The sequence below is a fragment of the Haliotis rubra genome, unplaced genomic scaffold (assembly GCF_003918875.1).
Source record: "Haliotis rubra isolate DU_JTF1 unplaced genomic scaffold, ASM391887v1 Scf326, whole genome shotgun sequence".
NCBI classification, from domain to species: domain Eukaryota; kingdom Metazoa; phylum Mollusca; class Gastropoda; order Lepetellida; family Haliotidae; genus Haliotis; species Haliotis rubra.
In genome coordinates this window covers 537,624-558,223 of record NW_025766998.1, presented here as the reverse complement: position 1 = coordinate 558,223, position 20,600 = coordinate 537,624, and the positions used below count along the sequence as shown (strand labels likewise).

The window sequence follows — 20,600 nt, the reverse complement described above, 5'->3', positions numbered from 1 at the left end:
ACATTATCACAAAACAGTAAAGTCTGTTCAACAAATATGTTAGATCTGCATCCAAAATAAAATACATTACACATGAATGAATGGGTCCTTATTTCATAATACAGAATTATAACTTGAATTGTTTGTGGTTTATTGTATTGGAATATAATTGATGTACAGATGTATTCGTGAATCGTGTCATCCTAAATATATACTTCTCAACTTCTGATAGGGTACTGAAATATTTCATACAGTTACAAAACTTAACACAGCAGCTTATCCTTGTGTAAAGTCTTGTAGTATACAACTATCCTACAATACGAACAGAATATTATCTTAATTGATAATGATGATGGAAAATTATCCAGAATACAAATGGTGATATTATTTCCCATTGACCGCCATGACACGAGAATGTATTGCACAACTTCCTGTGAGTATCAGCTGCACTTGTTGGCCACCATCGTAGGAGCTCTGTTCAAGTAGGAAGCAACCATTTGATTTTGACAGGTGGACAAAATGGAGGGGGTTTGGCTTGAGACCCGTCTTTTTTTAATATATAAAGGAGCTCATCATCATCCTCATCGTCATCATCATCAGTTGTAATATAAATATTGACACAATATAATACAGCATCATTGAGGCTACAATCAACATGAGGATATTGGAAGAATGTCTATTGGAGGTACAATCAGATGAATGATTACAGGCAAGATAACATGGTCGTCATTATGATAACCAGCGAACATGGCATCAACAAATTAGGGACCTTTCATAATTTATGGCTAGGGGGTGATGATGATTTTCATGGAGAGGCATGTACAACCCCCCCTAAAATTTTGTACAAAATATGTGATCCCCTTTGCATGTCATGTACAAAATCAATCCCCCATAATTTATAATCATATTTTTTTCTTCTTATGTTTGTGTACAAAATTGGTAAACGCCCTCCCCTAGCACATGTGTACAAAATTGGTGACCCCCACCTCTGCAGAGAACAAATGGGTGCCCCCTCTTAAAATCATCGCCCCCCAGCCATAAATTATGAACGGTCCCTTATTATGAATGTGTTGCTCATGTTTGAAACATGTAGGGAACTTTAAAAAACAAATACCCTGTTTAAGGAAGTATATTATTCAAAATAAATTAAGGACCACCCATTTCTTCAAAACACAATAATTAATTTGTCATGAAAGAATTGGGTGGTCGTTAACTTATTTACTACTGTAAGTAGCACTGATAAAAATGGTACTAGCTAGCCCAGTTGAAAAAGGTACTAGCTAGCCCTGTTGAAAAAGGTACTAGCTAGCCCTGTTGAAAAAGGTACTAGCTAGCCCTGTTGAAAAAGGTACTAGCTAGCCCTGTTGAAAAAGGTACTAGCTAGCCCTGTTGAAAAAGGTACTAGCTAGCCCTGTTGAAAAAGGTACTAGCTAGCCCTGTTGAAAAAGGTACTAGCTAGCCCTGTTGAAAAAGGTACTAGCTAGCCCTGTTGAAAAAGGTACTAGCTAGCCCTGTTGAAAAAGGTACTAGCTAGCCCTGTTGAAAAAGGTACTAGCTAGCCCTGTTGAAAAAGGTACTAGCTAGCCCTGTTGAAAAAGGTACTAGCTAGCCCTGTTGAAAAAAAGGTACTAGGTAGCCCTACCAGATAGGTACTAGCCCCTGTTGAAAAAGGTACTAGCTAGCCCTGTTGAAAAAGGTACTAGCTAGCCCTGTTTAAAAAGGTAGCAGTGAAAACATGACTAGCACTTTTGAAAACATGATTAGCCCAGCTGAAAAGCTACTGCATTTTGACAGGCAGGATATTCTCTAGCACTGTTGTCTCAAAAAAGACCCTGGGCCCATTATGTGGAGTATTTACACAAAGCACTTGTACAATACATAGAATATATAATCAGATCTCATTGGTTAATGGAGTCACATGCTACACTGAGGCATGCTGGGAGGAAGACACCAGACACGGAAGATGGCCAGAGTGAGTGAGTATGGTTTAACATCGGTTTTAGCAATATTCACACAGCGAATACCAGAAATGGGCTTCACACATTGTACCCATATAGAGTATCAAACCCGGCCTTTGGCATGACAAGCGAACACTTTAACCACTAGGCTATCTCACTGAACCGAAGATGGCCAGAGAAACGTGGTACAGAACATGGCAGGCTTCTGGCTTCTGTGACATTCAGGAGATGATCCACTCAGCTACATCCAGCTACACTGCTCACTTCTGAATCTTCTGGCAAGGTGGGATACAGAATGTAACTCACTGTTAGGGCAGTTGTCAGACAAATAGTACTTATATAGCCATGGAATCAATGCATTTTCAGCATCATTACGAGTTGTGGAAAAATTGAGTATATATTCCATTATCTTGCAGAACCTCTACTGAAAGTTAGTACAGTGAATTTCAGTCTATTTTAATAAGAGTTTGGGTAAACATTTACTAGCCTCAGACTAGTGAGTGAGTGAGTGAATTAATATTTAACGTCACATCGGCAATATCTCAGCCATATCGTGACGATCTCAGACTAGTAGATAGGATGAGTCAGGTGAGTCATTGAAGTCAAATCTCGTTTAATCCTGCCTGCAGAAGAAAAATAATTTACTGGGCATGTCAGCCACTTTGGATTATCATGTACTCAACATGGCAACCCATGCATTTCAACCTACATTCAGTAACCATGGTTACCCATCCAGCCACTATCCATATTCAGTAACCATGGTCACATGATCCACAATTAAGCTGCCTTTCATGACAAGCATGTGGTTGTAGCACTGCATTGCAGTCTCCATGGCAACAAGCATATGTACTGTACACACATCTCACTGTAGCTCCTAGTCTCCTTCGCAGGCATGTAGCTCCTAACTTGCTCCATCCACAGATGAAGGCTGGACTCTGTGCTAAAGTCTGTGACACAACTGTACAGTGATTGAGCACAAGAAACCTTGGCATATAACCTTAACATCTTGTACAGGCAACAGTTTATTGCAGACCCTGGATGTGACTACTGTCATGACTTGTGTCCTGGTTCAGGTCGGGACGTACTGCCACTACTGTCCTCCTGTTCTGCTCCGGGCCTGCGATGGCTGTTGTCCTCCAGTTCCGCTCTGGGTGCACCTCGGTGGCTGTTCTCTGTGTCCATCAACATCTGCAGCTGTTGTCTTGCACTGGCCAGGAACAGATCCAGACTCGCTAGATGGCGCTGATGTAATATTGAGTCATTCTGGAAGGAGGACAAACATGTGGTGTACTTCAAGATCAAGTACTTCAATATCAGGGACTGAGGACAGACATTGTGTCTTCCCATGTAGCATGTTCTGGTGTCCACTCACCTGTCAAGTACTGGTGTCCACTCACCTCTCTGTAACGAGTACTGATGTCCACTCACCTGTCTGTAACGAGTACTGATGTCCACTCACCTGTCTGTAATGTGTACTGGTGTCCACTCACCTCTCCACTCACCTGTCTGTAATGTCCACCACCTGTCCAGTACTGTACTCACCTGTCTGTAATAGTACTGGTGTCCACTCACCTCTGTCTCTGGTGTCCACTAACCTCTGTAACGAATAGTACTGGCATCCAGTAACCTGTGTCTGTAGCATGTACTGATGTCCACACACCTGTCTCTGTAACGAGTACTGATGTCCACTCACCTCTCTGTAATGTGTACTGGTGTCCACTCACCTGTCTGTAACGAGTACTGATGTCCACTCACCTCTCTGTAACGAGTACTGGTGTCCACTCACCTCTGTAACGAGTACTGATGTACCACTCCTCACCTGTCTCTGTAACAGTACTGGCATCCAGTAACCTGTCTCTGTAGCATGTTCTGATGTCCACACACCTGTCCACAGTACCTGTCTCTCACCTGTAACTGTAGCAGTACTGGTGTCCACTCACCTGTCTCTGTAACAAGTACTGATGTCCACTCAACCCCCTGTAACGAGTACTGGTGTCCACTCACCTGTCTCTGTAATGAGTACTGATGTCCACTCACCTCTCTGTAACAAGTACTGATGTCCACTCACCTGTCTCTGTTCCTGGATGTATGACTGGATTGTTTCCTGAGATGACCTCTGTGTGTCTCTCACACTCTCTCGCCCACGCTGCCTCTCCTCCTCCACTGCTGCTGACAGCAACGTCTGCAACATGGGGGCAACATAAACTACAACAAACAGTACAGCTGTGTGTAGCTGACTGTAGCTATGTGTGATCTATATGGGGCTGTGTGTAGGTATATGGAACTGTGTGTATCTATGTTCAGCTGTATGTAGCTATATGGGGCTGTGTGTAGGTATATGGAGCTGTGTGTATCTATGTTCAGCTGTGTGTAGCTGACTGTAGCTATGTGTGATCTATATGGGGCTGTGTGTAGGTATATGGAGCTGTGTGTATCTATGTTCAGCTGTGTGTAGCTATATGGGGCTGTGTGTAGGTATATGGAGCTGTGTGTATCTATGTTCAGCTGTGTGTAGGTATATTGAGCTGTGCATAGCTATATGGAGCTGTGTGTATCTATGTTCAGCTGTGTGTAGGTATATTGAGCTGTGTGTAGCAAAATGGAGCGGTGTGTATCTATGTTCAGCTGTGTGTAGCTATATGGAGCTGTGTGTAGCTATATGGAGCTGTGTGTAGCTATATGGAGCTGTGTGTAGGTATATGGAACTGTGTGTAGCTATATGGAGCTGTGTGTAGCTATATGGAGCTGTGTGTAGCTATATGGAGCTGTGTGTAGCTATATGGAGCTGTGTGTAGGTATATGGAACTGTGTGTAGCTATATGGAGCTGTGTGTAGCTATATGGAGCTGTGTGTAGCTATATGGAGCTGTGTGTAGGTATATGGAACTGTGTGTAGCTATATGGAGCTGTGTGTAGCTATATGGAGCTGTGTGTAGCTATATGGAACTGTGTAGCTATATGGAGCTGTGTGTAGCTATATGGAGCTGTGTGTAGCTATATGGAGCTGTGTGTAGCTATGTGTATCTACAAGATGTACCTGCTGCCTTGTCCTCTCCTCTTCAATGACAACCTTCACATCTTCAGAACATCTTTCCTTCACATCACGTGCAACTTCGGCGAACTTTTCCTGCAAGAACAAGCACTCATTTCAAGTTAGCAGCTTTTGATGGACAATCTTTTCCTGTCCTGTCAGCAAAATTGTGGAATGAACTGCCCCCTAACTTAAGTGATGCACCATCGTTTGGTTCATTCAGGACTCAGCTCAAGACCCATCTTTTCAGACTCTCTGTTGATCTTTAATTTGTATGCACTTTGAGCATGCACTTGGTCTATGGAATGTGGCGCTTTAGAAGTACACATTATTATTATTATTATTATTTCAACATCTGACAGTGACATCATAACAGTAAGGCACTACAGGATCCACTAATACTAAATACTTCAGGCAATTCTTTCTTCATGTAAATTTGATAACATAAGCAACGACCTCAAATAGGTCCATGTTAAGGAGGAAGCATGATACTGCAATGCATAGGAAACATTTACTTTTCACATTTGTACAATGTGGGAAACTGATTTCATGTCCAGGACCCTGTACAGGACCCAAGTTTCCTGACCAGAACTGTACCTGCTCCTTGCCTAGTGTCTCAGCTGCCTTCTCCTGTTCCTCTGTAATGGCTGCCTCCATAAGTCTCTTGCTGCTCTCCCTCTCGGCCTGAACAAATATGACATTCTGTTGCAAACTCTTCAAAGTCAAGGCAGTAGACAAACATTGTGGACAATGTTTTGAATCCTGTAATTATGCATACTTACCTTCAATTCCATAGCAACACTAAGCATGTTATGTATACCAACACTTCCAGGACCACCTACCAGACAGAACCACTGTACATTTGTTTGGTGCTGAACAACACAGTCATTGAAGGACTGGTTGGCTAATGCATACACTGCTTCACCTGGTTGGCTAATGTGTGCTTCACCTGGTGGCTAAAGTGTGCTTCACAAGGGTGGCTAAAGTGTGCTTTACCTGGACGGCTAATGTGTGCTTCACCTGGGTGGCTAATGTGTGCTTTACCTGTATGGCAAATGCATGCCTCACCTGAGAGGCTAATGCAGGCCTCATCTGGGTGTCTAATGCATGCCTCACCTAAGAGGCTAATGCATGCTTCACCAGGGTGGCTGATGCATGCCTCACCTGAGAGGCTAATGCATGCTTCACCTGAGAGGCTAATGCATGCCTCACCTGAGAGGCTAATGCATGCTTCACCTGGGTGTCTAATGCATGCTTCACCTGAGAGGCTAATGCATGCCTCACCTGAGAGGCTAATGCATGCTTCACCTGGGCAGCTAATGATTGGGCTGCTTTACCTGTATGGCCTTTTGTATTTCTGCCGTCTGCTTCTCTCGCTCCTCTTCCAGGAACAACTGGAACTGCTCCTGCTGTTGTAGACGTGCTGTCTCTATCACCTCTCGAGACTGTTCTTCCTCACGCTTCAAATCGACCTCATGCTGACTCCGCAAGTCCGATATCTGGAGCATGTAAAGCAAGGAATGTCATGCAATGCTGGGCAAATCACACCATCCAAAAAACCTCGAGTAATGTTATCATTTTCACCACAACCTTACCATAGCTGAAATTCTTGTTTACAACATTCAGTAACCTGTTTCTTCTCTTTGAAAATTTACCTTCTTATACCTATCTCAAAAAAGAAAATCTGTCTATCCACATTAAATTTGCAAAACATTACTTGTCCCCCCAGCACTTTACTTCTGGCCCTGAACTTACTACCATCTCATAAAACGTACTTCAGAGAATATGCTGAAGAATGAAGGGAGATAACTCTACCTGTGTCTGCATCATCTGCTGGTAGCACTCTGCCTGGTGTTTGAGAGCCTCCTGTAGGTGTTGGAGGCTGACCTCCTGCTGCTCTAACACAGCAGCCCGGCTAGACTCCTGGCAACAATTTGGGAGTTTAGGGTCAGTGTAATGACATTCATCATGGTGAGAACAGTGGGACACAGGTTGTCAGTGTCTCAGCCTGATCTCATCTGATCATCACAGGTAATACAAGCATTGTCACTAAGGTGACATGATCCCCCACCACAAATTATCAAATCAAATTTAAAAAGTAATGAAAGTAAAGGTCATAGTTTAAGATGAGGTTAAATGTCAACAAAAACATGACCAGTCAACCTTTCTTGATATCTTGCTGTTCAAACACACAAATATTTTCAAGACTCACTTTGACCTTGACATGAATGTCATGGGGTATGAGATATGCAAAGATAGTAATAAAGAAAATACTTATAAAAAAACATTCAAGAGAAGTCTTGAAAGTCTATGAAGAAAATCCAGTGAACCGTTCTTGAGACAATATTAACATGCAATTTAACATGCTGAAATCTTCAAAGTGCCGTCCGTGACCTTGAAAATTAAGTGAATGTTACCAAAATTAACTGGACCCAGCGCCTTCCCTAGATAAAACTTGGTGTCGAATATGAAGAAAATCCAGTCAACGGTTCTTGAGATATCTTGCTGACAAGGGTAATATGTTAAAGTCCCCTTGTGACCTTGAAATGAAGGTCAAGGTCATCAAATCTGACTGGGACCTTTCTCATACTGTGCTGAACTTAGGTACCAAATATGAAAAGAATCTAGTTACCTGTTCTTAAGATATTCCATTTGGTATGTTCATCCGCACGTACAAGATGTACAGACGGACGGATGGAGCCTTATACTATATAGTTGCAGATAATAAACAAGTGTTTGCCACTGATATGGCAATGTCCCCCGCCGCTAAAGAATGGAATATCTATATTTACTACTTTTTATTTTTTGGTCATATACAAGATGCCTGAAATGACTGGTGTCTGCATAATCACCCAATGTAGGCTGTCAACATACTTGAAAACATTGGGTGCAATGTTTTATGAGATATCGCGTTCAAATAAGTTTGAAAACCGGTCAAAGTGTTGTGGTGACCTTGAAGGTAAGGTCAAGGTCTCCCAAATAAACTGGTGTCTGCGTAATACCCCAATGTAAACTGTCACCAAATTTGAAGACATTGGGTACAACAGTCCATGAGATATCGCATTAACAAGAGTTAAAAGCGTGCAAAGTGTCGTGGTGACCTTGAAGACAAGGTCAAGATCACCAAAATAAACTGGTGTCTGCGTAATCCCCCAATGTAGGCTGTCACCAAATTTCAAGACATTGTGTATGACAGTCCATGAGATGTCGTGTTAAGAAGAGTTTGAAAAGTGTTCAAAGTGTCATAGTGACCTTGAAAATAAGGACAAGGTCACCCAAATCGACTGGTGTCTGCATAATCCCTTAAGGTAGGCTGTCACCAAATTTGAAGACACTGGGTACAACAGTCCATGAGATATCGCGTTCACAAGAGTTAGAAAAGTGGTCAAGTGACGTGGTGACCTTGAAGATAATGTCAAGATGACCCAAATAAACTGGTGTCTGCGTAATCCCCCAATGTAGGCTGTCACCAAATTTGAAGACATTGGGTACAACAGTCCATGAGATATCGCATTAACAAGAGTTAAAAGCGTGCAAAGTGTCGTGGTGACCTTGAAGACAAGGTCAAGGTCACCAAAATAAACTGGTGTCTGCGTAATCCCCCAATGTAGGCTGTCACCAAATTTCAAGACATTGGGTATGACAGTCCATGAGATGTCGCGTTAAGAAGTGAGTGAGTGAGTGAGTTGAGTTTTACGCCGCACTCAGCAATATTCCAGCTACATGGCGGCGGTCTGTAAATGATCGAGTCTGGACCAGACAATCCAGTGATCAACAGCATGAGCATCGATATGCGCAATGGGGAACCGATGACATGTGTCAACCAAGTCAGCGAGCCTGACCACCCGATCCCGTTAGTCGCCTTTTACGACAAGCATAGTCGCCTTTTATAGCGAGAAAGGGTTGCTGAAGGGCCATTCTAATAGACCCGGACCTTCACGGGTCCGCCTTAAGAAGGGTTTGAAAAGTGTTCAAAGTGTCGTGGTGACCGTGAAGATAAGGCCAAGGTCACCAAAATAAACTGGTGTCTGCGTAATCCCCCAATGTAGGCTGTCACCAAATTTGAAGACATTGGGTACAACAGTCCATGAGATGTCGCGTAACAAGAGTTTGAAAAGTCTTCAAAGTGTCATGGTGACCTTGAAAATAAGGTCAAGGTCACCCAAATCGACTGGTGTCTGTATAATCCCTTAAGGTAGGCTGTCACCAAATTTGAAGACATTGGGTACAACAGTTAATGAGATATTGCGTTAACAAGAATCGGGACGTACGTACGTACACACGGACGCTGCTGAATACATAGTCCCCCATTCCGCGTTGCGTCGGGGGACAATTACAGGTTGTCAGTGTTCTATCTCTATAAGAACTAACCAACACCTGAGTTACAAGTTGTCAACGTCCCAGCCATATAACAACTGATCAACACTTAGTCAGCTGATTGTGAATGTCCTAACCCAATCACAGCTGATCAACACAGGTAATATTTCAAGTTGACAGTTGTCAATGTTCTTCCTCTATACTAGCTGAATCAACTGATTATCAGCTGGGAATATCCTACCTTGTACTGTTCCACCACCACACTCAATGCATCATGACCGGCCTTCTTCACCTCATCAAGTTCCAGACGATGTCGCTCCTGAAAAACACTTCAGATGTGACACACAGTAGACCCAAGCTGTTGTAGACATCAACTAGTCCATGATCCCATGCTGTGTTCCATCCTTTCATGATTTGATTAGCATAGTTTGTTGCAGAATAACATAGCGAGAGTGAGTGAGTAGTGTTTATGACATTTTCAGCAACATACCAGCTAGCTCATGACTAGGGACACCACAAAAAGGCTGCATATATTCTATACATTTGGGAAATTGGTGCCAGGGATGAATGCAATGATTAATGCTAAAATCATTTGTCTTTATACTGTAGTTGCATATTTAAAGTAGCAATTTTAAAGTTTCAAGTTGACAGTCTGTAAATAACTAATTCTCGACCACACAATCAAGTGGTCAACATCATGAGCATCAATGTACACAGTTAGGATACAATGACTTGTATCAACCAAGTCATCACACAAGACCAACTGATCTTGTTAGTCACGTCTTACGACAAGCATGTGTTGTTGATTTACTGGAGTGTTCACAGGGCTAATATTATGAGAGTCCTGACCTGTATCTCTGTGAGCCTGGCCCGCTGTTGCTCCAAGTCCGTCCTGGCCCGAGTCAGGTCTTCCTCCAGCTGCTGGTTCTGGGCAGATAAGCCTTCTAGGTCCTGCAATAGTGAGGGAGTGAAAGTCTTGTATTACCCAGTCCACAACTTCAGCCACTAGTCTGATGTGGGAGTCTAATTAAATTCTGTTTGGTTTCATAAAAGTATGATAACACCAACATTTATCAAAAAATGATGCCAAGTTTAGTCTAGTAGACTCAAAAGGTTTTGGCACAGACTGTTACCTCCGGTGGCACTGCCATGTATATCATTGAAATTCTTTCCACATATAAAGCATATGCGGAAAAATCCTGATAATCCTTAAATACATGTCTATTCTTGATACCTTTTTTAATTTAGCATTTTCTTCTACCAAAGGCTGCACATCCTCTTCAACACGAACAGGAGGGGCAACATTTTCATGAATTTCAGCAACCGGTTCCACCTGCTCTGGGACAACATCTTCCTGTGGGGCTGGTTCTAGCTCTGCCTCTGCTGCAGCACCCTCTGGTGGCAGGTCAGGACTGGCTTCTCTCATCAAGGGGAGACGATTCCCTCCCAGACCCAGATCGGGAAGAGGAGCTGGGGAAGATGGTGGCTGTGCTACTTCAGGGGAGGTAACGCTTCGTGTTGAGGCATTGAGAGTTCCGTCCAGAACATTCTCAGCAATTCGGGCCTGGTCAGCAGCATCTGTGATCTGATCATAGAAAGATGAACAGATGAATGATGTTCAGTGATGTTTTATGATTAATGTTTTATGCTGACTGTTGTTTTATGATGAAAGATGTTTAATGATGATGTTTTGGGATGACAGATGTTTCTTCATGAGAAACATTCTATGATGAATGTTTAGTGGTGAATGCTTTACGACAATTATTATGATAAGTGACATTTAATGGTGAATGATGTTTGAAGATGAAAGATGATTAATGGTGAATGCGTGAGTATTATCAGACAGTAATCCTGGGGCTCTCAGGGCTACTAACAAAGTACGAAAATCTTGGGACCATCTGTATGTCATGTTTCCAACATTAAAACCTATAACAGAAGCTCCATGACTTTCGCACTCAATTTCTAACATTTATTTCTACAGCTGGCTTAATTCGAAAAGAAGCAAATTTTCACTGATGATGGCATCATTAGAGCATATGAGCTCAGGAGTGTTTTTTCTGGCTGATTAGACAGCAAGTGGAAGTAACTCTGCAGTGATTCATGGTGACCAGAGCCACTGGAGCCACTGGGCCATCGATGCCCCAAATATACTACTCTACTTTTCATAGGGATATTGTTATCTTTCCACAATCACAAATGTCTCAAAATATGTCATGTGTATATTTTCAATAAGAAAATATCTAACTGTTCCAATCAAACATTGAAAACATACAAAGGAGAATTCCATTGGTAAATACTGAAAATCAACCTTATTTAGAAATCACAAAGTTGCAAACAAAAATAAAGAGAGAGTTTAGTTTTACGCCACTTTTGGCAATATTCCAGCAATATCACAGCAGGGCTTCACACATTGTACCCACGTGACAAGTGAATGCTTTAACCAGTATGGTTACCCCACTTCCCTAAATCACTAATAACGCCAGCAAGCATGTCATCTTATATAACGGTATTGATGTATCAGTACAATATTAATGAGTGAGTGAGTTTAGTTTTACGCGGCACTCAGCAATATTCCAGCTATATGGCGGCGGTCTGTAAATAATCGAGTTGGACCACACAATCCAGTGATCAACAGCATGAGCATCGATCTGCGCAATTGGGAACTGATGACATGTGTCAACCAAGTCAGTGAGTCTGACCACCCGATCCCGTTAGTTGCCTCTTACGACAAGCATAGTCGCCTTTTGTGGCAAGCATGGGTTGCCGAAGACCTATTCTACCCCGGATCTTCGCGGGTTACAATATTAATGTCAACGATATGTTGATACAGATTTATGAGTATCAATACTAAATTATTACCTCACTTTCCACAGATATGTGTCACTCATGAAGATTACCATGGTTACCAGTGACAATGAGAAAACAGACAAATCAACATTAAGCATACCATGGATCATCCTGGATCATATTCAGAAATTAAATTGACTAAATGCAGGTCTACTAGGTAACACAGACAGAATCATCACTTTTATCATAAAATGTTACATTGAAATATGGTACCTTTTAGCCAATCTATATTAATACAAATATTTCCAATCACCTACTTCCCCAAATGCCAGTCCAACAGAGACTTTAACACATTCCTTTATACATTTAATAACAAATGTAGAACTGTCTGGATAACTGGGTTGCACACTGACCTGATCATGATTACTGAGATCCAAGTTGGCTGGAAAGGATGGCTGGTCACCCTGGGCGGGGTTAGCAGAGGCGTCGTTGGCCAGACCCCCCGAGATACCTGAGGGGTCCAGATACTGAGGGAAAGCATTCTGTGCACACAGCAGGTCAGGTTGCCGGAACGTTCCACTTCCTGAAGGAACACAGCCTAGGTATTTACTAATACTATTCAACTTAGCTTATGGATTGTCACAAAATGTTACAAAAAAGAAAATACTAGTCACAACAGTGGACCTGCCAACACATTTCAGTAATAAGAATTCCAACTGAAGCCAATTATAACACAAAGGGAAGCAACTCTTTGACTTGATATTCAAAGAGGCATTCATATCAGCATGTTCTTTCTTTCGATCAATTATGAATCAAGTATTATGTTATATTTATATTTGGAAAACATCAGAGATCCATCAGGACCTGTTCAGATATTGATATTAAGCCCAGGGTCTGCAGCTAATGTCAATGTTACGGCTCTGTATTTTACTGACAAATAACCTGATATATGTTACGCAAGACTAAAAGGAGGTGTGATTGTTTTAGGTTTTGTAAGGCTATGAAATCCTTAAACATATAATATGTACAAAAGATAATTATAAATGAGGTGTAAAACTTTTTTTTCCATTATTGTTCCCACTCTACAACATATATAACACTTAGATGTACATGTTTTGCCTTTCAATTGGAAAGTATGGATTACAGATAGGAATTCAAAGTTCCGCCAATCGTGCACATAGATAATACTGTCATATGTATAAAAATGTACACATTTTTCTTTCAATTGGAGTGAGTGAGTGAGTGAGTGAGTTTAGTTTTACGCCGCACTCAGCAATATTCCAGCTATATGGCGGCGGTCTGTAAATAATCGAGTCTGGACCAGACAATCCAGTGATCAACAGCATGAGCATCGATCTGCGCAATTGGGAACCGATGACATGTGTCAACCAAGTCAGCGAGCCTGACCACCCGATCCCGTTAGTCGCTTTTTACGACAAGCATAGTCGCCTTTTATGACCAGAATGGGTTGCTGAAGACCTATTCTACCCCGGATCTTCACGGGTCCTTTCAATTGGAAGGTGCAAGACTTACCAGAAGCAAAGACTGCCCATGGAGATGATCCTGCCTCTGCCTGGTTTCCTGGCTGTGCTACATTTGGAGGAATCGGATCTGCTGCCTGTAACATGAAAATTGCAAATACCTCTCTGAAGAACACATGCAGGCCACTGTACACAAAACTCACACTGAAAATTTTCAACATTTATATTTAGATACTGAAACAATGATCACAGATGGTTAATATTAAATAGGGTAAACAATCGTAAGCATTCACATAAATGTCATCTATCATAAACAAGCACAGGTTTTCAAACATCCTGTATGTATCCAGCATTGAAAACACTACTTACTTCAAAGCCTCCAAACTCTCCGAAGTCATCATCTTCATCTGCCACGGGGGCATCAGCAACTCCCCCATTGGCCTAACAACAAATGGGAAATGTGTTCTAGAGTACAGTGATTACCAAATGGAAACAAAGTTTATGCAACTATACAATTTGGGAATTTTGACTGATTTTTGCTGCAGACTTTGGGCCTATCTGCCTCTGAACAGTCTACATAAACCACTTTCGATGTACTCTGAACTCTGTAATGTTACTCGCTCAACCTAGGATATGTGTCATTTGTTCTATAAACATATATTACTGATAGAGGTCACTCTTTGCAAGCTGCATCTGCTATCAACTAATGTTCATAACTATAGACTAAAGACAGTTTCATAGTTTCTATGCAAACATGTTTTTTATTTCAAACTATTTAAATTACAAGGTCCTCTTGTGAGGCTAGCCTTCCTTGTTTCCATTTTAAGCAAAACTTCTCTTTCATTAATGTGTAATGTATCTCTCATTATTCATTTTCCAGTATACCATTTATTTTTAACAGTTTATTTTGCAGGTAAGCAACATTCTTGCATATCTAAAATGATCCAAACAATGAAATTAAAAGACTGGTGTTATTTTATGACCGCTTCACTTTTGCATCTTCTACCAAGAAAAACACTAACCACTGAGGCACTTGGTCGCATATATACTATCTGTTTAAGCAAAGCAAAAGATAGATAACCTGATCAATATTGTTGCCTGGCCAGTCTTTATCCATGATTACTAATTAATCGATTCTTATAGCTGTCTCCTTGCAACTGTCATCAAATGACGTTCCACTGAGAAGCATTCACTCTGTATTCGTGGACATGGGCGTCGCCATGATGGACAATGTATTGTGGGTAAACAGGTGCACTCAAAATGAACCAAGATTCCGTTGTTGTAAATTATAAGGATTAAATTGTCTCTTAATTGAATTTTAATTTTAGTTAATATCACTGTGAGTCTCTGTGTTCTTCATACTTTAAAAAAAACAACTGATGAAAATGAACCAATGAAATGTCGAGTAAATATATGCTGCGATTCTCCCGACCTCTGACACCAGCCAAATTTGCATCGGCAAAATTCTGGAATGTGACAAGCCTTATCAAAATCGCCCTTAATGTTATAAAGCGAATGAGTAAATTGAGGTGATTACGGGTGCAACGGAATTTCAGATCTTCAAACTAGATTTTTGACCGGTCGTCAGGTTGGTATTTTCAAGCTGATTTCCTAATTCTGATAATTTAGGTTAGACCAGTCACTTCCTGAAATTTGATTTTGCTTTGGCGACGGGTGTTTGGCTGGTATCTAGGATCTTACTTCACGTTGTGGTATTTAACGTCAATGTTATGATAAATGACAGCTGTGCGGTTATAGAAGTACATTCATTGTGATATTGGTAGTCTGAAATATGTCGCCATGAAACGAAAGCCTTGCCAATAATGATGAAATGTTAGAATCTGAGTTGTGGCGCCTCTCTTCAACAGTCAACATGGTAAACCACGCCTTAAAAATCGTGCCTCGTGTTTTGATACATTTCAGGTGTCGTAGCATTTTTTATTCGTTGTTTTCTTCCATAAATTGTGGTCTCCAAAGAGAAACCTTTCTGTATCGCTTTATCAATATACATGTGTTCTCACACGTCCGATTCAATAGACATTGTGTACATAATATCAGGACCATTTAATTTGAGGATATTGTTAAAACAGTTTAGTTGTTACTGGTTGTCTTCAAGAATGGATTAAGTTCATGCCTAAATTTTATCTTATTACAAAGATGTTAATGCCCTTTTCCAGACAGTTCTTGTCAGTAACATTGTTGGTTGTGATAAATGACCAAGGATATTGTTTTGGGTTGGGTACAAGGTTATCATAATCATAGTGATTATGATGATTTGTAAACAACATGTGATTTTCACAAACAAACTTATTTTCACAAACAATGCGAATAGTAAAACTTGTAACCATGGTAACACATGGTAGTGTGTTGGATATTTCGGAAGTTATTGCTTTTGTGGAAAAGGCAAAACATCCGATACCGATCCCTGCATAGTTTTTAGCGAAGATGTGTGGCTTTGTTCATCACTTTTGTGCTGCCTTTCTCATTACCTGGATCATCAATTTCATTCACCAACTCATTCGATCTATAAATTCAATAAAGGTACTGACAGCTTGACGGTATTAATATAGTGAATTAAATGGGAATCATTCAAATGTGATCATGTTGACATATAGGTATACAGATCATCATAAAACCAGCCTACTTTTGTAGGTTTGCTGTAGCAATAAGAATTGAGATAAATCCTTACATCCTGTCACAGCTGTAATACATGGTGGACAAATGTTGTTAGTCGGGGTAAGAGGTGAGGTGAGGTGAAATTGGGTTTAACGTCGTTGCTTGAGAATATTTCGCTCATATGACGACGTGCATGCGTGTGTATGTGTATGTGCGGCTGCTTGTGCTAGCCCAGACTTAAGCTGGTTTTATAGTGCTAGCCCACAGAGATACCATGCCACAGTGAAGCATGAATACCTCACTCAGACACATTATACTGACCAGTCCTTGTTGTACCCATTAATGCCAGTCGGGGTAAGAATAAACTGTGTGTGGATGTGATAAATTGGTAGTAATCAATGTTTTGGTTGTTTGATTATGGTTCATGCATGCTGGAACTGACTTCTGTTCATGAGATAATATGTCTTGTTTTGTAAATATAGTGTTTCACATCAGCAAATTCTACTCTACCAGTTCGTGCCTTATACAATTGCTGTCTACTAGCCTTAACTTGTTTAATTAGTAGATTTTAGGCTTAGTTATCAGATAATTAATATATACATGAATGTGATCAGAGTTGGATCATGATGGCATGTCGTTGTGCCCCAGTTGAATGATGCTCACAATATTGATCACTGGTTTGCCTAGTCCAGATTCCAATATTTGCTGCTGATGTCATAAAATATTATTGAATGCAGCATTAAAAACACAAACTAGATTAATAACTAATAACTTAATTATCTCCTATATTGAAGGTCAAAATGGATCAAGGTTGTACTGTAACTCAATCTTCAGATGGATTTTGTTTTGATGAATATCTCCAACATTATCTATTGTTGCTCTCCGCAGTACCCTAGAAGACTGCATCCATATGTTTAGTCTGGGTAGGAAGATTTTGACTGATGAACATTTAAAGTCCAAGTAATTTTTTGTGAATTTTATAGCCTGATCATAAATGTCGTGATTTGTTTGATCAAGTGTTTGTGTTAGATGCAATTATTGTTTGAGTTCAGTGTGTTATCTTGATGGTTATCGCATGTGGAGTGATAACCTGCTGATTAAACGGTTGGGGCTTATCACTGACATATGTGATGATATAAATTGATGTACAAAGTATGGGTCAGCCTTTCGGCAGTGGGCAACAAGGACGTTCACACTGGTTCTCACACCAGGATCAGGTCTGTAGGTCACTGGATTCATGGACAGCACATATTTGAATCAGGGCTGGGATTTCTATGGGATTCCATGTAGCGGGCAAAGTGGGAAATTTGTTATTTTGTTTAAAATTGGGATTTATTATAGTTATTTTCAGAGGTATTTGAACATTGCATACAAGCCATTCATTCATTCTTGTCCTTTTATCAGTAGAATATGACTCCTTGACCAGTTCATCTTATTAATTATTACTGAAGTAGGAAATATACACCGTAGAGTAGGTCATCTAGTAGGTGCGATATATTGGTCTTGGAGCAGGTTTAGATAAATATCCCTGTAGGGCTGCTGTTGCAGACCGCACATTTTGGTATTGAGGTATATTTTAAACTTTGATCTATGTCATCACTTATTTTGTATATTTTAATATTTATTTAATGTGACATATTGGATTATTCCATATTCAGCTGATATTACAAATAAGGAATGTGTTGAAAATAACCAGTTTTATTCGTAAGTGGACGCAACTGGTATATAGGGTGGGGACTGGTTACCATGGTCACACATAGGCGATAGTCTAAACCAAACATTTTGACAGTTAATAGAATTAGATAGCCCCCATGGGCCTATTTAAGGCACTACACTATCTTAACATAGTTTTTTATTCAAATTGTGCTTGTATCGGATGCTGCTGGTATGATTTCCATTTTCAAAAACACCAGATGTCCTGTAACATGTGTTCTATTTGGGATTACACTTTCTCACCAGGTATGACTTTTCAAATAGAATTTGTTTTGGTCAATTGTGACCAGTTATTCAGGGTTGTTAAGTCATACATAAAGTCTAAGTTAATTGTGTTTCTTTGAATGTGAAGACATTGGTAGACTGGTCAGTTAGAAGTATCAAAGGTTCATGGCTGATAGATACTGTAGTACAGCCACTTTCAGGTTTGTGTCATAGATTAAAACTGCTGTGTCTTTTTTCAGATTTCAGATGTTTTGAACATGCCACATTCCTTCTCTAGGTTTCTTTGTGTAAATTTGATCTTCTTCCATAGTACTAGATTAATATTTCACTACCAGTCGGTGATATATGTGAGTTTTGTTCTGTGAAGTAGGTGTGCTAGGACACTACAGCCTACATCCATCAACTCACACATGGAATGGCCGTTTGAAAATTTGATGCTTTGGAAAGTGTCTTCTGTGTGTGCTGTCTGTTGTATTGACTACTTTGACAGTCTGCTTGTTCATGTAAATGGGTGTTCAATATTTTAGCTTCCACTAAGTCACTAAGATGTGATGCTGTGTTGGACATTTTGTTGGTTCAACAATTCATGTAGTCAACTTGATGAGTGAGTACAAAGGGGCTCGTTGGTCGAGGGTTATGGTTCCTGCTTAGCATGCGAGAAGTCCTGGGTTCATGCTTACAATAATTCAAATGTTTGGTTCATTTTATTGGTTTCATGACACTAGTATTAGTAGATTTTGTATCAGTTTGTGCTTCTTGACTTTCATGTTACCATGGTTACTGGGTTAGTAAGTATGGTTTATGCCGCTTTTAGCAATATTCCAGCAATATTGCAGCAGACGACACCAGAAATGGGCTTCACACATTGTACACATGTGATGAATCGAACCCGGGTCTTCGGCGTGACGAGCGAACGCTTAAACCACTAGTCTACCCCACTACCCCACCATGGTTACTGGGACTGTGGTTCATGTGCGTGACTGTCATACAAATACTGGTTAGATTCCTCACATGGATAGATACAGTGTGTGAACCTGGGGTCTTCATTGGGATTAAAGGCCATAAAACAACTCTCTCTCTTCTCCTGCAGAACATGCATTTATAAGAAAGTCATAAATTGAATTGTTTTGGTATTTTTTAAGAAACGTTTGCTCCATTATCATTATTTAAGCTAATACAGCGCTTTTTCTGGGGACAATATGTTACTCGGATGTTTGTTTTAAATTCTCATTGATTGATCAAGATGTATGTGTTATTGATGTATTGCCATAAGTGGTATCTTGTGATTACATTATGATTATTTTGCATTAATCATACAAATGGTAGGTTATGATTGATTAAAAAACATGAATAGGGAGCAGTCGAATATTTGTTTGGTACAAGACTTGGGGTCCAGACACCCCCCACTTGCTCATGTCAAAAGTCCTAACAGTTACAGAGGGCCCTGTATAGCAATGAAATAGTGTACTGTACTGTAAGATGTTAGTTATTATGGTTTTGTGTCAAGAATTTGGTAAAATAGATATTTTGGGGCATCCTATTGAATGCAATAGATATATATATTTCCTGAGTTCATACTATACATTAGTGCTTACGGGATGCACATTTCTGCATCCTGTAAAACCCAACTTTATCATGTCTTGTCCAGAGCCCCCTTTCAGCAAATGGTGTTAGTGATATTACTGTGTTGAGTTATGGGAGTTACGATCATCTCCTCACCACTTAGATATCTGTGGAATAGGGCTTGTCCACCACCTACTGCTGTCACTAAGATAAACAAAATTTTCTCTCCCGACAGTCGAGTGAATGGGGCTTGTATCAGCGCCTACTGCAGTCATTGAGATGAAAATAAAGATTTCTCAAACTTGATGGATAACAACTTTTCTTTCATGAGTGCGACATTTCGATACAGATTTTTGTACCGTTATCAGCAAAGTTTGTCAATATTGAACTTCCCAACTTATAAAATGCCTCTCAAAGAAATATTTGTAAAGATACACTTGAGTGTTTTAAAAATAGGTGTGTTCTTGATGTATATTGTAGTAAACTGGAATAGCGAGTATGTTTTTGCTCCATGTTCAGACATATTCATCACTGTCACAAAGGAAGGCACTACAGGGATGGGCTTCAGTTGTGTCGGGAATCAAACCCAAGCTTTGGTGTGGTGAGCAAACACTTTGACCACCAGGCTACCCTCATACTTGAATATAGAGGCCTTTTAAATTTCTAGCATTCTACAAACAGGGTTTTCACAAGGGTCCTTTGCCTTTCATACTTGGACTGTTTCGCTAACATGGCAATATAGATGACTAACACATCAGAGATTCAGACCATGCTGAGTCATAGTTACTGACAACTAGGCAAAACCGTTTGTGAATATATAATTAGTATATGTGAATATGTGCATATGCTTGAATAAGTTATATGGGAATGGTGTTCTACTGACAATGTCGACTTTAGGACTCTACTTAGAGTGTCGAAAACTATTCTCACA

General features: G+C 40.4%; 2 protein-coding genes across 2 annotated transcripts in view; one reads left to right on the top strand and one right to left on the bottom strand.

The window, feature by feature from the left end:
• Window positions 1-1,675: 1,675 nt before the first annotated feature.
• LOC124283957 (coiled-coil domain-containing protein 91-like) lies at window positions 1,676-14,774 on the bottom strand. The gene is made up of 13 exons (XM_046720001.1): window positions 14,634-14,774; window positions 13,922-13,993; window positions 13,605-13,689; window positions 12,485-12,654; window positions 10,519-10,869; window positions 10,134-10,235; window positions 9,526-9,603; window positions 6,783-6,890; window positions 6,305-6,466; window positions 5,565-5,651; window positions 4,974-5,063; window positions 4,006-4,119; window positions 1,676-3,200 (listed from the first exon to the last, which is right to left on the bottom strand). Exons 1-13 carry the CDS (start codon window positions 14,667-14,669, stop codon window positions 2,988-2,990), a joined length of 1,668 nt encoding a protein of 555 aa, XP_046575957.1. The 5' UTR covers window positions 14,670-14,774; the 3' UTR covers window positions 1,676-2,987.
• Window positions 14,775-14,984: 210 nt separating this feature from the next.
• The window catches only part of LOC124283981 (fatty acyl-CoA reductase 1-like), a 41,524-nt gene continuing 35,908 nt past the window's right edge, over window positions 14,985-20,600 (top strand). The window contains 1 exon segment of the mRNA XM_046720032.1: window positions 14,985-15,140. The gene's annotated coding sequence lies outside the window, so the exon portion shown is untranslated.

What these genes read in the sequence shown, in the direction of transcription:
- LOC124283957 (XM_046720001.1), bottom strand. Translation starts at nt 14,669, where the DNA reads ATGGATAAAGACTGGCCAGGCAACAATATTGATCAG. An exon ending in CCAGGCTCACAGAGATACAG is followed by an intron (nt 9,604 to 10,133) that starts GTCAGGACTCTC and finishes AGTGTTTTTCAG; the next exon opens with GAGCGACATCGTCTGGAACT. An exon ending in ACATCCAGGAACAGAGACAG is followed by an intron (nt 3,201 to 4,005) that starts GTGAGTGGACAT and finishes TCCTCCTTCCAG; the next exon opens with AATGACTCAATATTACATCA.